At 46.6% G+C, this 11,833-nt stretch overlaps 1 protein-coding gene across 1 annotated transcript; it reads left to right on the top strand.

The window, feature by feature from the left end:
- Positions 1-85: 85 nt before the first annotated feature.
- On the top strand, positions 86-11,597 carry ik (IK cytokine). The gene is made up of 19 exons (XM_046316915.1): positions 86-257; positions 806-872; positions 1,114-1,212; positions 1,344-1,403; positions 1,534-1,701; positions 1,800-1,914; positions 2,558-2,628; positions 2,754-2,800; positions 2,899-3,062; positions 3,148-3,259; positions 3,382-3,430; positions 3,541-3,758; positions 3,878-3,953; positions 4,360-4,443; positions 4,574-4,631; positions 4,748-4,836; positions 5,006-5,114; positions 7,327-7,361; positions 11,325-11,597. Exons 1-19 carry the CDS (start codon positions 227-229, stop codon positions 11,350-11,352), a joined length of 1,680 nt encoding a protein of 559 aa, XP_046172871.1. The 5' UTR covers positions 86-226; the 3' UTR covers positions 11,353-11,597.
- The last annotated feature ends 236 nt before the right edge of the window (positions 11,598-11,833 follow it).

The following is an 11,833-nucleotide window of genomic DNA, read 5'->3' as shown; positions in this document are numbered from 1 at the left end:
CACATTCAAGAAGCTTTGCTAAATTCGAGAATTCACCCAATTACATTCCACGTTTAAGGTTGACGTAACGTTTGCGCCGCAAATCAAGACCATACCAATCGAATGTTGACTGTCATTTCCGTTTTCACAGCACACATCACCATCAACAACATAGCTAGGTTATACATTTAGCAATAGTTGATCGCAAACTTTTTGTTTTACTTGAGTGAGACCAACTTCGTTCAACATGCCGGAACGAGAACGAGGAGAACGAGAGAGTAAGTTTAATTTATTTGGCATTGTGTGAGCTAACGTCAGCTAGCTAGCCAACTAACAAAGATAGCTGATGTTCGCTACTGATAACTTTCACCATTTGTCTGTGCAGCTAGCGTTACTGAATATTACGTTTACACGTTGCATTAGTAATGTATATAGCTATATGGATTCATATTTCCAGACACAAAAGACAACCGTAACTAACTAGCTAGGGGTGTTTGTTAGTTAACAAGCTATGGTGGCTAGCTAGCTAACTAGCTACTGTAAAATAGCCTGTCTGAGTAGCCACTGTTTGGCCATCGTGCAAAGGAAAAGTAACCTCTCAATTACCTCTTTATATGTATAACTGCTCAATATGTATATTTTGATAGCCATTTGTGAACTCTTAGCTAATTGGTGTTTTACTGCAGTGGCGTCAACCACGTATTAATTATTTAGTACAAGTTAACCTCATTCGATGCAGTCGAAGTGAAGCGCGCCCCAATTGGCACAGTTGCCAGTTCTCGCCGGGAAAATGGCGTCCGCAGGTACTAACTTATTTATTTTACAGCGGAGTCGTTCTCCAACCCTCTGGCTCCGGATGGGCATGAGGTGGAGGACCACCGGTCAGCACTTCAGTAAGTGAGGCTTTTGTTGCCGTTTACAGTATTTGCATGACAACACATTTGGTCACTACATCAACCTTTGGGTCATGAGAACAGAGGACCCAGTGTGATGACACTTATTGAATATGTCTGAGATGTTTTGATTGGTTCGCCGTACATTTTGGATGAGTACGAATTGTCTGAAAGTCTTCCAAGACTACCTTAGACTACACATACTTGTGCGACTTAACCCTCCCCTCACCTTTTTTTTCAGGTCCAAGCTGACAAATGAGGACTTCCGTAAACTTTTGATGACCCCTCGTGCCACGCCCTCGTCAGCTCCCCCATCCTCCAAATCCTCCAGACATCATGAGTGAGTGATGGATTTACAGTGCCATAGAGTAGTCTGTTGGATCACAAATATATTAATGAAATGGCAGATTTGGGGATTAAGTCCAAGTCTTTTGAATCAACACTTCTAGAACTGAATGAGCTTTTTTACAGGATGCCCCGGGACTACAGCGAAGAGGATGATCCTGCAGCCCGTAGACGGAAGAAGAAAAGGTGATTCTTTTATTAAGGGTGGCAGAGCCTATAATAACTGTCTCTTATAATTTGATTAAACGGAATGTTTGTTGTCACACTGCCTGAGGTCTCTCAGCGGTCACTCACTGCCCTCTGCTACCCCTATCAGTTATTACGCCAAGCTGCGTCAGCAGGAAGTGGAGAGGGAGCGGGAGTTAGCTGAGAAGTACCGTGACCGTGCCCGGGAGCGTCGTGATGGCGTCAACAAGGACTACGAGGAGACAGAGCTCATCAGCACAACAGCCAATTACAGAGCAGTGGGGCCCACAGCCGAGGCGTGAGTTTCCCATAATGCTACTGTCTACTCCCCAGCGGGAGTGGTGGTGTATGGACGTGTTCTGTATGAATGTCCATGGTGATGTATTGTATCGACAGGGATAATTCAGCAGCTGAGAAGAGACGGCAGATGATCCAAGAGTCTAAGTTCTTGGGTGGTGACATGGAACACACTCACTTGGTGAAAGGGTTGGATTTTGCCCTTTTGCAGAAGGTCAGTCTATTGTCCTTTTCATGATGCTAGGGTTCATCAATAAACAGAAGCTGCCCGCCCAGATTCTTGGTCTTTGCCAATAGAATAGCGTTTCAAGTTCCGGGTAGCTGGTCTAGTGGTAGTTCTGCTGCCCCCTGACCAAAATGCCCCTAAGGGCAGTGGTTTGATTCCCTTTCCACCACTCACTTCCTGAGCTTTATCCCTCTTACTGTCTCCCCTATCTACATGTTTAACCTGGACCTGTCAATAAAACTTGAGTCACGTTTTAGAAAAAAGGGGGGTAAAAGAATAGCATTTTAACCTAAAATGAACTAATCTGAAGATGCTTGAGCTCAGATGATCAGTAACAGTCATGTAGTAGTTGTAGAATGCCATCTATATTGTAGAAGATATCTGGTTTGAAGTATGCTGAAGCTAAGGGATGCTAATTCCTTGGCTGTTTCAATGGGACACACTGTCATTGCTCCCTCCCTCGCTGAAAAGAGTGAAAATACCAAGTAGGTCACCCTGTTCTATCACTCCTGCAGTGTAGACCCAGAGGTGAAGAAAACATCCTCTGCTGTGCCATATAATGGAACAAGCAAGGGACTGTGTCGACCTACAGGAAATGGTTGACATGGATATCATGCTTGTCTACTTGCAGGTACGTGCTGAGATCACCAGCAAGGAGAAGGAGGAGGAAGATATGATTGAAAAAGTAACAAAGGAAGTCAAGTATGTGTGTTCATATTTTCCCCACTCTTCATTATTTTCTCATAGCATAGAACGTTATTTTTTTTCCTGAACGAGCTCTCCAGTGTCCTCATTCCAGAGAAATGAACCTGTATCCTTTCCTCCAGGAAAGAGATTGAACCAGAGGAGAAAATAGAGTTCAAGACACGTCTAGGTAAGTAATAGTCCTTATCTACTGGAATTTGAGCCCATGTAAAGGTAAATCACTCCAGTTGGTTGGTGGTGTTGACGGTTTCTCTGCTCCACCCTCAGGAAGGAATATCTACCGGATCATGTTCAAGGGCCGCCAGTTTGAGAGGAATGAGCTGTTCCTGCCCGGCCGTATGGCATACGTAGTGGACCTGGAGGATGAGTACGCAGACACCGACATCCCCACCACACTGATCCGCAGCAAGGCCGACTGCCCCACCATGGAGGTCCGACTGCACTGCAGACCACAATAACATATGTCTATTACAGTCATGGTTTATGTAGAGGTATGCATAACTTTTCTCTTTTCAGGCTCAGACAACTCTCACCACCAACGACATTGTCATCAGCAAGCTGACCCAGATCCTCTCCTACCTGCGACAAGGGACCCGCAACAAGAAGATGAAGAAGAAGGAAAAAGGAGGTTGGCCTTAATGACTTTGATTGGTTCACAACTGGATACTGATACCTACCCCTTTTTTCATGGCATCTGTTTGTTTATCTACAGTTCACAATTAAGTGATTTCCAGTGGTTTCTTCTTACAGGGGTGAAAATTGATGAGAAGAAAGTTCCAGGACCAGAGGCAGACGTAAGGTCAGTGTTGTGGCTCTCCATAAAGGCGGTTTTCATTTAAACACTTTCTGTTTCTTTGAAGATCTGTTGTTCCCATTGAACTTGAACCATTCCTTTCTCCATCCTAACAGCATCTTTGATGACATCGGGGACTACGCCCCATCTACCTCCAAGGCCATCCGGGACAAGGAGAAGGAACGTTACCGGGAGAAAGAGAGGGACCGGGAGCGGGACAGAGAGAGGGAGCGGGAGAGGGAGAGAGAAAGAGACAAGGAGGAAGAAAAGAGACGCCACAGCTACTTCGAGAAGCCCAGAGCAGATGACGATGAGACCGTGGAGACTGAGACAGGTAATTCATCAACCATATCATACGAATAACATGCTCTTTTTCAAATGTTTTATTGATCCCCATTCAACCCAATTACACATTCTGACCTCTGGCCTGTCTATCCTCTTCGGACCATACAGGTCCAGGATCAGTGAAGGACCAGATCAAGCTGATCAATGAGAAGTTTGCAGCAACTCCCCAGTGGCCTGGAGAAACATATCCTTTTCACTGTTTGGGCCAGAGAGCCACATTATCTTGGCTTACATATCTAGACTTGACAATGTCTTCATTCCCAGTATTTAGACTGGATAGAGGGGACATATGTCTTCATTCCCAGTATTTAGACTGGATAGAGGGGACATATGTCTTCATTCCCAGTATTTAGACTGGATAGAGGGGACATATGTCTTCATTCCCAGTATTTATGTCTTCATTCCCAGTATTTAGACTGGATAGAGGGGACATATGTCTTCATTCCCAGTATTTAGACTGGATAGAGGGGACATATGTCTTCATTCCCAGTATTTAGACTGGATAGAGGGGACATATGTCTTCATTCCCAGTATTTAGACTGGATAGAGGGGACATGTTTTGTCCGCTGGCCTCCTTAACTGCGAGCTACTGCTGGATCGCGTGGCCGTAAAGAGGAGAAGCTCGGAGACTTCTTTGGCATGTCCAACAGCTATGCTGAGTGTTACCCAGCTACGTGAGTCCCCCGATTCATCCGTCACATCACTGTACTTAAGTAGGGTGGACACTGGGCTTAATATACCAGGTCATTTGCTGTAGTGGGTGTACCTGTGTGATATGGGCGTTCTCTCTCTCTCTGTTCTCAGTATGGACGACTTGGCTGTGGACAGTGATGAAGAGGTGGACTACACCAAGATGGACCAGGTTGGTGCTTCATCTTTTAATCCTTAGTCCCCTCCTAGATAGACCTTTGGGTTGATAGTCTGCCATGTCTTTCTAGACATACTTTTGACCTCCGTTTTTGTCTCTGACCTCTATAGGGTAACAAGAAGGGTCCTCTGGGTCGCTGGGACTTTGACACTCAGGATGAATACAGTGAATACATGAACAACAAGGAGGCTCTGCCAAAGTAGGTTATCTTAGCGCTTTGTCTCAACAATGAACCTGGAATCCCCTGTTTCATACGTTCATTATAGCACACAGCGATAGACACATCATTGGATTCCTTGGCATTTCTATGAAAGGCTTTTAATCGGGCCAAGTAATTAATTGCAGACAAACTGTGTTTGTCCTTTCAGGGCTGCTTTCCAGTATGGCATCAAGATGTCTGAGGGGAGGAAGACTCGCCGCTTCAAGGAGACCAATGAGAAGGCAGAGCTGGACAGGCAGTGGAAGAAGATCAGTGCTGTGAGTGGATGGTTTAATGGCTCTGTTAACAGGGTTGTGAGTGGATGGTTTAATGGCTCTGCCAACCTCTCTGGGATATGTGGGACGGTAGCGTCCCACCTCGCCAGTGAAAATGCAGGGCGCCAAATTCAAAACAACAAATCTCATAATTTAAAATTCCTTAAGTATACAAGTATTTTAAAGATATACTTCTCATTAATCCAGCCACAGTGTCTGATTTCAAAAATGCTTTTCAGCGAAAGCACCACAAACTATTGTTAGGTCACCACCAACTCACAGAAAAACACAGCCATTTTTCCAGCCAAAGAGAGGAGTCACAAAAAGCACAGAGGTAAAATTAATCACTAACCTTTGATCTTCATCAGATGACACTCATAGGACGTCATGTTACACAGTACATGTATGTTTTGTTCGATAAAGTGCATATTTATGAAAATCAAATTTTACATTGGCGCGTTACGTTCAGTAGTTCTAAAACGTGTGGTGATTGTGCAGAGAGCCACATCTATTTACAGAAATACTCATTATAAATGTTGATGAAAATACAACTGTTAGAAATTGAATTAGAGATATACTTCTCATCAATGCAACCCCTGTGTCAGATTTCAAAAAAACTTTACGGAAAAAGCAAACCATGCAATCTGAGTCTAGCGTTCAGACAACAAAGCAGCAAAAGATATCCGCCATATTGGGTCGTCGACATTAGTCCGAAATAGCATTATAAATATTCACTTACCTTTGATCTTCATCAGAATGCACTCCCAGGAATCGCAGTTCCACAGTAAATGTTTTTGTTCGATAATGTTATCATTTATGTACAAATAGCTTCTTTTGTTAGGGCATTTGGTAAAGAAATCCAAAAGCGCGTCTTGTAAATCCAACCACAGTGTCAGATTTTAAAAAGGCTTTACTGCGAAAGCACACCATGCGATTATGTTAGGTCAGCGCCTAGTCACAGAAAACCATACATCCATTTTCCAGCCAAGGAGAGGGCTCAAGTCAGAAATAGCATTAAAATGAATCACCTTTGATCTTCATCTGATGGCACTCGTGTTACACAATACATGTATGTTTTTTTTGTTGATAAAGGTAATATTTATATCCAAAAATCTGTTTACATTGGCGGGTTATGTTCAGAAATGCATTGTCTCAAACAAACATTTGGTGAAAGTGCAGAGCCACATCAAATAACAGAAATACTCATCATAAACATTGATCCAAGATACAAGTGTTTAACATCCGATTAAAGATACTTCTCCTTAATGTAACCGCTGTCAGATTTCAAAAAGGCTTTACGGCAAAAGCACACCATGCGATTATGTTAGGTCAGCGCCTAGCCACAGAAACCCATACAGCCATTTTCCAGCCAAGCAGAGGGGTCACAAGTCAGAAATGGCATTAAAATGAATCACTTACCTTTGATCTTCATATGATGGCACTCCTAGGTCTCCATGTTAGACAACAAATGTTTGTTTTGTTTGATAAAGTTAATCTTTATGTCCAAATACCTCCCTTTTTGTTCGCGTTTAGTCCAGTAATCCAAATGCACAATGCGCGGGCACTAAGTCCAGACAAAAAGTCAAAATGGTTCCAATAGTTTATAGAAACATGTCAATGTTATCATAAATCTTCAATAATATTCCACCTGAACAATTCCTTTGTCTTTAGAAATGAAATGGAACGGAGCTCGTGCTCACAGCCACGTGCATGACTGAACTAAAGGCTTTCAACCAGACCCCTGATTCAAACAGCTTTTATTCTCCCCCTTCTTAGTAGAAGCCTGAAACATTCTAAAGACTTTTGACATCTAGTGGAAGCCTTAGGAAGTGCAATCTGACCCCATCGACAGTATATTGGATGGGCAATCACTTAACTACAAACCTCAGATTTCCCACTTCCTGGATGGATTTCCCTCAGGTTTCCGCCTGCCATATCAGCTCTGTTATACACAGACATTATTTTAACAGTTTTGGGAACTTTAGAGTTTTCTATCCAAATCTACTAATTATATGCATATCCTATGCAGGCAGTTTAATTTGGGCACGCTTTTCATCCAAAATTGTAAATGCTGCCCCCTACCCTAGTGAAGTTAACAGGGTTGTGAGTGGACAGTTTAATGGCTCTGTTAACAGGGTTGTGACAGTTATCAGGGTATACTGAGACATAAACCAGGAAAGGTTGTTTCATTAATCATGTGTTTTGTCCATCACAGATCATTGAGAAGAGGAAGAAGGCTGAGGCAGATGGGTGAGTAGATTTCCTTCAGTCTGTTTTCCTTCTGACATCCTACAGTTAGTGTACATGACTCAGAGCAGACAGACAGTAAGATGGTGGTGGGAGAGGACTGAGAGCAGACAGACGGTAAGATGGTGGTGGGAGAGGACTGAGAGCAGACAGATGGTGGTGGGAGAGGACAGAGCATCTGTGGTGGGAGAGGACTGAGAGCAGACAGATGGTGGTGGGAGAGGACTGAGAGCAGACAGATGGTGGTGGGAGAGGACTGAGAGCAGACAGATGGTGGTGGGAGAGGACTGAGAGCAGACAGATGGTGGTGGGAGAGGACAGAGCAGACAGATGGTAAGATGGTGGTGGGAGAGGACTGAGAGCAGACAGATGGTGGTGGGAGAGGACAGAGCATCTGTGGTGGGAGAGGACTGAGAGCAGACAGATGGTGGTGGGAGAGGACAGAGCAGACAGATGGTAAGATGGTGGTGGGAGAGGACTGAGAGCAGACAGATGGTGGTGGGAGAGGCCTGAGAGCAGACAGACAGTAAGATGGTGGTGGGAGAGGACTGAGAGCAGACGGACAGTAAGATGGTGGTGGGAGAGGACTGAGAGCAGACAGATGGTGGTGGGACCATCTGTCTGCTCTCAGTCCTCTCCCACCACCATCTTACTGTCCGACTGAGGACTGAGAGCAGACAGATGGTGGTGGGAGAGGACAGAGCATCTGTGGTGGGAGAGGACTGAGAGCAGACAGATGGTGGTGGGAGAGGACTGAGAGCAGACAGATGGTGGTGGGAGAGGACTGAGAGCAGACAGATGGTGGTGGGAGAGGACTGAGAGCAGACAGACGGTAAGATGGTGGTGGGAGAGGACTGAGAGCAGACGGACAGTAAGATGGTGGTGGGAGAGGACTGAGAGCAGACGGACAGTAAGATGGTGGTGGGAGAGGACTGAGAGCAGACAGATGGTGGTGGGAGAGGACTGAGAGCAGACAGACAGTAAGATGGTGGTGGGAGAGGACTGAGAGCAGACAGATGGTGGTGGGAGAGGACTGAGAGCAGACAGATGGTGGTGGGAGAGGACAGAGCATCTGTGGTGGGAGAGGACTGAGAGCAGACAGACGGTAAGATGGTGGTGGGAGATGACTGAGAGCAGACGGACAGTAAGATGGTGGTGGGAGAGGGCTGAGAGCAGACAGACAGTAAGATGGTGGTGGGAGAGGACTGAGAGCAGACAGATGGTAAGATGGTGGTGGGAGAGGACTGAGAGCAGACTGAGACGGTAAGATGGTGGTGGGAGAGGACTGAGAGCAGACAGACAGTAAGATGGTGGTGGGAGAGGACTGAGAGCAGACAGACGGTAAGATGGTGGTGGGAGAGGACTGAGAGCAGACTGACAGTAAGATGGTGGTGGGAGAGGACTGAGAGCAGACAGACGGTAAGATGGTGGTGGGAGAGGACTGAGAGCAGACAGACAGTAAGATGGTGGTGGGAGAGGACTGAGAGCAGACTGAGAGCAGACAGATGGTGGTGGGAGAGGACTGAGAGCAGACAGACAGTAAGATGGTGGTGGGAGAGGACTGAGAGCAGACAGACGGTAAGATGGTGGTGGGAGAGGACTGAGAGCAGACTGAGAGCAGACAGATGGTGGTGGGAGAGGACTGAGAGCAGACAGACAGTAAGATGGTGGTGGGAGAGGACTGAGAGCAGACAGACGGTAAGATGGTGGTGGGAGAGGACTGAGAGCAGACTGACAGTAAGATGGTGGTGGGAGAGGACTGAGAGCAGACAGATGGTGGTGGGAGAGGACTGAGAGCAGACAGACAGTAAGATGGTGGTGGGAGAGGACTGAGAGCAGACAGACAGTAAGATGGTGGTGGGAGAGGACTGAGAGCAGACAGACGGTAAGATGGTGGTGGGAGAGGACTGAGAGCAGACAGACGGTAAGATGGTGGTGGGACAGGACTGAGAGCAGACAGACGGTAAGATGGTGGGAGAGGACTGAGAGCAGACAGACAGTAAGATGGTGGTGGGAGAGGACTCAGAGCAGACAGATGGTAAGATGGTGGTGGGAGAGGACTGAGAGCAGACAGACGGTAAGATGGTGGTGGGAGAGGACTGAGAGCAGACAGATGGTAAGATGGTGGTGGGAGAGGACTGAGAGCAGACAGATGGTGGTGGGAGAGGACTGAGAGCAGACAGATGGTGGTGGGAGAGGACTGAGAGCAGACAGATGGTGGTGGGAGAGGACTGAGAGCAGACAGATGGTGGTGGGAGAGGACTGAGAGCAGACAGATGGTGGTGGGAGAGGACTGAGAGCAGACAGATGGTGGTGGGAGAGGACTGAGAGCAGACAGATGGTGGTGGGAGAGGACTGAGAGCAGACAGATGGTGGTGGGAGAGGACTGAGAGCAGACAGACAGTAAGATGGTGGTGGGAGAGGACTGAGAGCAGACAGACAGTAAGATGGTGGTGGGAGAGGACTGAGAGCAGACAAACGGTAAGATGGTGGTGGGACAGGACTGAGAGCAGACAGACGGTAAGATGGTGGTGGGACAGGACTGAGAGCAGACAGACGGTAAGATGGTGGTGGGAGAGGACTCAGAGCAGACAGATGGTAAGATGGTGGTGGGAGAGGACTGAGAGCAGACAGACGGTAAGATGGTGGTGGGAGAGGACTGAGAGCAGACAGACGGTAAGATGGTGGTGGGAGAGGACTGAGAGCAGACAGATGGTGGTGGGAGAGGACTGAGAGCAGACAGATGGTGGTGGGAGAGGACTGAGAGCAGACAGATGGTGGTGGGAGAGGACTGAGAGCAGACAGATGGTGGTGGGAGAGGACAGAGCATCTGTGGTGGGAGAGGACTGAGAGCAGACGGACGGTAAGATGGTGGTGGGAGAGGACTGAGAGCAGACGGACGGTAAGATGGTGGTGGGAGAGGACTGAGAGCAGACAGATGGTAAGATGGTGGTGGGAGAGGACTGAGAGCAGACAGATGGTGGTGGGAGAGGACTGAGAGCAGACAGATGGTAAGATGGTGGTGGGAGAGGACTGAGAGCAGACAGATGGTAAGATGGTGGTGGGAGAGGACTGAGAGCAGACGGACGGTAAGATGGTGGTGGGAGAGGACTGAGAGCAGACAGACGGTAAGATGGTGGTGGGAGAGGACTGAGAGCAGACAGATGGTAAGATGGTGGTGGGAGAGGACTGAGAGCAGACAGATGGTAAGATGGTGGTGGGAGAGGACTGAGAGCAGACAGACTGTAAGATGGTGGTGGGAGAGGACTGAGAGCAGACAGATGGTAAGATGGTGGTGGGAGAGGACTGAGAGCAGACAGACTGTAAGATGGTGGTGGGAGAGGACTGAGAGCAGACAGACTGTAAGATGGTGGTGGGAGAGGACTGAGAGCAGACAGACAGTAAGATGGTGGTGGGAGAGGACTGAGAGCAGACAGATGGTAAGATGGTGGTGGGAGAGGACTGAGAGCAGACAGACGGTAAGATGGTGGTGGGAGAGGACTGAGAGCAGACTGACTGTAAGATGGTGGTGGGAGAGGACTGAGAGCAGACAGACGGTAAGATGGTGGTGGGAGAGGACTGAGAGCAGACAGATGGTAGTGGGAGAGGACTGAGAGCAGACAGACGGTAAGATGGTGGTGGGAGAGGACTGAGAGCAGACAGATGGTAAGATGGTGGTGGGAGAGGACTGAGAGCAGACAGTATATGATAGGAAGTTGGTGGTGGTGGTATCTGAGAGACTTGTCAGAGCCGCTCACTGTGCTGTACGGTAGTGACCTGCATTTTGCTCACACTCCGAAAGGAGGAAAACGTCTCAAGTACAACTGCCTCATCTCTCCACTCCAGAAATACTGCATCATGCAAGATGCTGCCGAAAATATTCTCAAACATAAATGGTAGATTGTCAATTATGATGCTAAATGTTAAATTCCCACGGCTCTATATTCATTTTACTTCTTATTTCAGGGAGAAACCGAAGAGGCCAAAGTATTAATGTTCTCCCATCTTACATAATTTGGAACATGTTGAAAATCTTGCAATATATTGTATGCTAAAAATCCTGTTTGTATTTTGTGGAATACTAGATTGTGTATTATGATTACTTTATATTTTGTCTTGGACGTGTAACCATGGAAATGTAACCATGAATGAGAATTGGAGCACAATGTTATGCAGCTTTTACAAACTGTCAATGTCTCTTAGGTAACATCCAATAAATAAGAATGGAGAAAAAAAGTATTGCTTTGTCAGGCATTTTATTTCTAAGAAAGGTCATATGACAAACACTTGACTTTTCCCACATGTTGTTAGTGTAGATCTACACAAAATACATGTTGTTAGTGTAGATCTACACAAAATACATGTTGTTAGTGTAGATCTACACAAAATACATGTTGTTAGTGTAGATCTACACAAAATACATGTTGTTAGTGTAGATCTACACAAAATACATGTTGTTAGTGTAGATCTACACA

This window comes from Oncorhynchus gorbuscha, linkage group LG20 (genome assembly GCF_021184085.1).
Source record: "Oncorhynchus gorbuscha isolate QuinsamMale2020 ecotype Even-year linkage group LG20, OgorEven_v1.0, whole genome shotgun sequence".
NCBI lineage: Eukaryota > Metazoa > Chordata > Actinopteri > Salmoniformes > Salmonidae > Oncorhynchus > Oncorhynchus gorbuscha.
The sequence above is the reverse complement of the archived record's forward strand: the minus strand, read 5'-3'. Positions and strand labels throughout refer to the sequence as shown.

What these genes read in the sequence shown, in the direction of transcription:
- ik (XM_046316915.1), top strand. Translation starts at nt 227, where the DNA reads ATGCCGGAACGAGAACGAGGAGAACGAGAGA. An exon ending in GACCGTGGAGACTGAGACAG is followed by an intron (nt 3,759 to 3,877) that starts GTAATTCATCAA and finishes CGGACCATACAG; the next exon opens with GTCCAGGATCAGTGAAGGAC. An exon ending in AACAAGGAGGCTCTGCCAAA is followed by an intron (nt 4,837 to 5,005) that starts GTAGGTTATCTT and finishes TTGTCCTTTCAG; the next exon opens with GGCTGCTTTCCAGTATGGCA.